The sequence below is a fragment of the Penaeus japonicus genome, unplaced genomic scaffold (assembly GCF_977035675.1).
Source record: "Penaeus japonicus unplaced genomic scaffold, GWHDUDI00000001_assembly GWHDUDI00000010, whole genome shotgun sequence".
NCBI lineage: Eukaryota > Metazoa > Arthropoda > Malacostraca > Decapoda > Penaeidae > Penaeus > Penaeus japonicus.
This window is the reverse complement of record NW_028234412.1, coordinates 3,683,031-3,685,530: the sequence shown is the minus strand read 5'-3', so window position 1 is coordinate 3,685,530 and position 2,500 is coordinate 3,683,031. Positions and strand designations below refer to the sequence as shown.

General features: G+C 55.3%; 1 protein-coding gene across 3 annotated transcripts in view; it reads left to right on the top strand.

Annotated features, from left to right (window-relative positions):
- Window positions 1–2,500, top strand: part of LOC147471067 (organic cation transporter protein-like) — a 28,666-nt gene that overhangs the window by 21,237 nt on the left and 4,929 nt on the right. For all 3 annotated transcript variants that reach the window (XM_086540493.1, XM_086540495.1, XM_086540494.1), the window contains exons 10-11: window positions 198–457; window positions 1,451–1,635. In XM_086540493.1, the coding sequence (XP_086396619.1) occupies window positions 198–457; window positions 1,451–1,635 (445 nt within the window). The remainder of the gene's footprint in view (window positions 1–197; window positions 458–1,450; window positions 1,636–2,500) is intronic.

Sequence of the window (2,500 nt, the reverse complement as noted above, 5' to 3'; positions counted from 1 at the left end):
GATTGTTTAAAAATAACAAGATGTTTCTAAAAAAAAAAAAAAAAGATAAAATAAAATAAAAATAACAATAACAATAATAACAGTGTACAACAATAAACAAAAAACAAACAAACAAGAATAAACAAATAAACCGCAAAATAAACAAAATACACCAGTAACCCGTCCGCTCTTCCTCCCTCCCTCCCTCCCTCCCGAAGGACCCCGAGACTCCGCAGGATCAGCCTCCTCGTGTACACCAAGTTCTTCATGGTGTCCATGGTCTTCTACGGCATCTCCCTCAACGCCGTCAACTTCAACGTCAACCCCTTCCTCTACATGGCCCTCGGGGGACTCATGGAGATCCCCGCCTACACGCTCACGGTGCCCATCGTCGAGTACTGGGGGCGGAGGGCCCCCTCGGCGGCCTTCTACTTCCTCTCCGGCGTCTTCATCCTGGCTCTGGCCTTCGTCCCGTCGGGTAGGACCAGGGGGAGGGGAGGGGGATGGGGATGGGGAGGAGGGGGGATGGGGGATGGGGAAGAAGATGGGGGGAGGGGATGGGAATGGGGATGGGGATGGGGATGGGGATGGAAGGATGGGGATGGGGAAAGGGAAGGGGATGTGGGGGATGGGGATGGGGGGGATTAAGATAGTGGGGAAGGGGAAGAGGATGGGGGGGATAAAGGGAGTGGGGAAGGGGAAAGGGATGGGGGGGTAAATGGAGTAGGGAAGAGGAAGGGGAAGGTGTGTGGAAGGAGTAGGAGGGGAGGGGAAAAGAGAAGAGAAAGGGGGTGGAGAGAGGGAGGGGAGAAAGGACGGGGATAAGAAGGGCAAGAGGGAGGGGTGGAGAAGGGGATGGTGGGCAGGGAAACGGGAAGGAGGGAAAGGGTAAGGGGTAAGGGGAAGGGTGGGAGGGGGAAGGGGAAGGGGAAGGGGAAGGGGAAGGGAAAGGAGACGGGGTAGGAAAGGGGAAGGGGGAGATTGATGCATGAATGGATTGAGTTGACTGGCTGTTGCTTTGTCTGTTGCTTGGCTGTTTTGGTCAGGGTGACGGGGTCATGTTGACTTTTTTGTTTTTCTTTTTTGTAACAATTAATAGATGAGAAATGTAATAGAAAGGTTGGATTATTTATTGGCTTAATCATTATTACACACACAAACACAATAACGTAACTAATATACCATAGAACACCCAAAAAAAACAAACCCACAACCATACACACGCAAACAAACACAACAACAACAAACACAATCACACGCACGCAAAAAACAAACAAACAAACAAACAAACAAAACATACACACGCAAACAAACAGACCAAAAAAAAACAGCAACCAGGAAAAAAAACAAAAACACCACACATTCCACAAAACAACCAGAACAACAACACCCCCCCCACCCACCCACAACAACAACAACAACCAGTAGCAGAGAACTCCTAAACAACCCAGCCCTCAACCTTTCCCACCAGACTTGGGTTGGCTCGTCATCACCTTAGCGATGCTCGGCAAATTCAGCATCAGCGCCGGCTTCCAGATCCTGTACCTTTACGTGACCGAGCTGTTCCCGACGGAGGTGAGGCTCCTGGCCATAGGGACGTCGGCCATTCCCTCCAGGATCGCGTCTACCATTTCGCCCTTCGTCACGGATTTGCTGGTAAGGAGGGGGAGGAGTGGGAGGAGGGGGGGTGGGAGAAGGAGGAGTGGGGAGATGGAAGGAGTGGGGGCGGGGGAGAGGGAGTAGGAGGGGGAGACGGAGAGGGAGGGGGAGGAAGAGAAAGAGAGCTGAGAGGGAGGAGGAGTGGGAGTGGGAGGTGGAGGGAGAGAGAGAGAAGGAGAGGGAGGGGGAGGAAGAGAGGGAGAAGGAGGAGGAGGAGAAGAGGGAAAGGGGAAGGAGGAGAGGGAGAGAGAGGAGGAGAAGAGGGAGAGGGAGAGGGAGGGGAGAGGGGAAGGAGGAGAGGGAGAGGGAGGAGGAGGAGAAGAAGGAGAGGGAGGGGGAGGAAGAGAGGGAGAAGGAGGAGGAGGAGAAGAGGGAAAGGGGAAGGAGGAGAGGGAGAGGGAGGAGGAGAAGAGGGAGAGGGAGAGGGAGGGGAGAGGGGAAGGAGGAGAGGGAGAGGGAGGGAGGAGAGGAGGAGGGGGAGAAGAGGGAGGGGAGAGAGGGAGGGAGAGAGGGGGAGGGAGGGGGAGAGAGGAGGGGAAGAGAGGGAGAAGGGGAAGGAGGAGAGGAGGGAGAGAGAGGAGGGGAGAAGGGAGAAGAGAGAGGGAGGGGAGGGGAGAGGGGAAGAGGAGAGAGAGAGGGAGGAGGAGAGAGGGAGAGGGAGGGGAGAGGGAAGGAGAGAGGAGGGGAGGAGAGGGAGAGGGAGGAAGGAGAGGGAGGAGGAGGAGGAGAGGAGGGGAAGGAGTCGGAGAGGAGGAGAGGGAGAGGAGGAGAGAGAGGGGAAGGAGGGAGAGGGAAAGGTAAGAGGGGAGAGAGGAAAGAGGGAGGGAAGGGAGAGGGAAGGGGAGAGGGAGAGGGCGAGGGA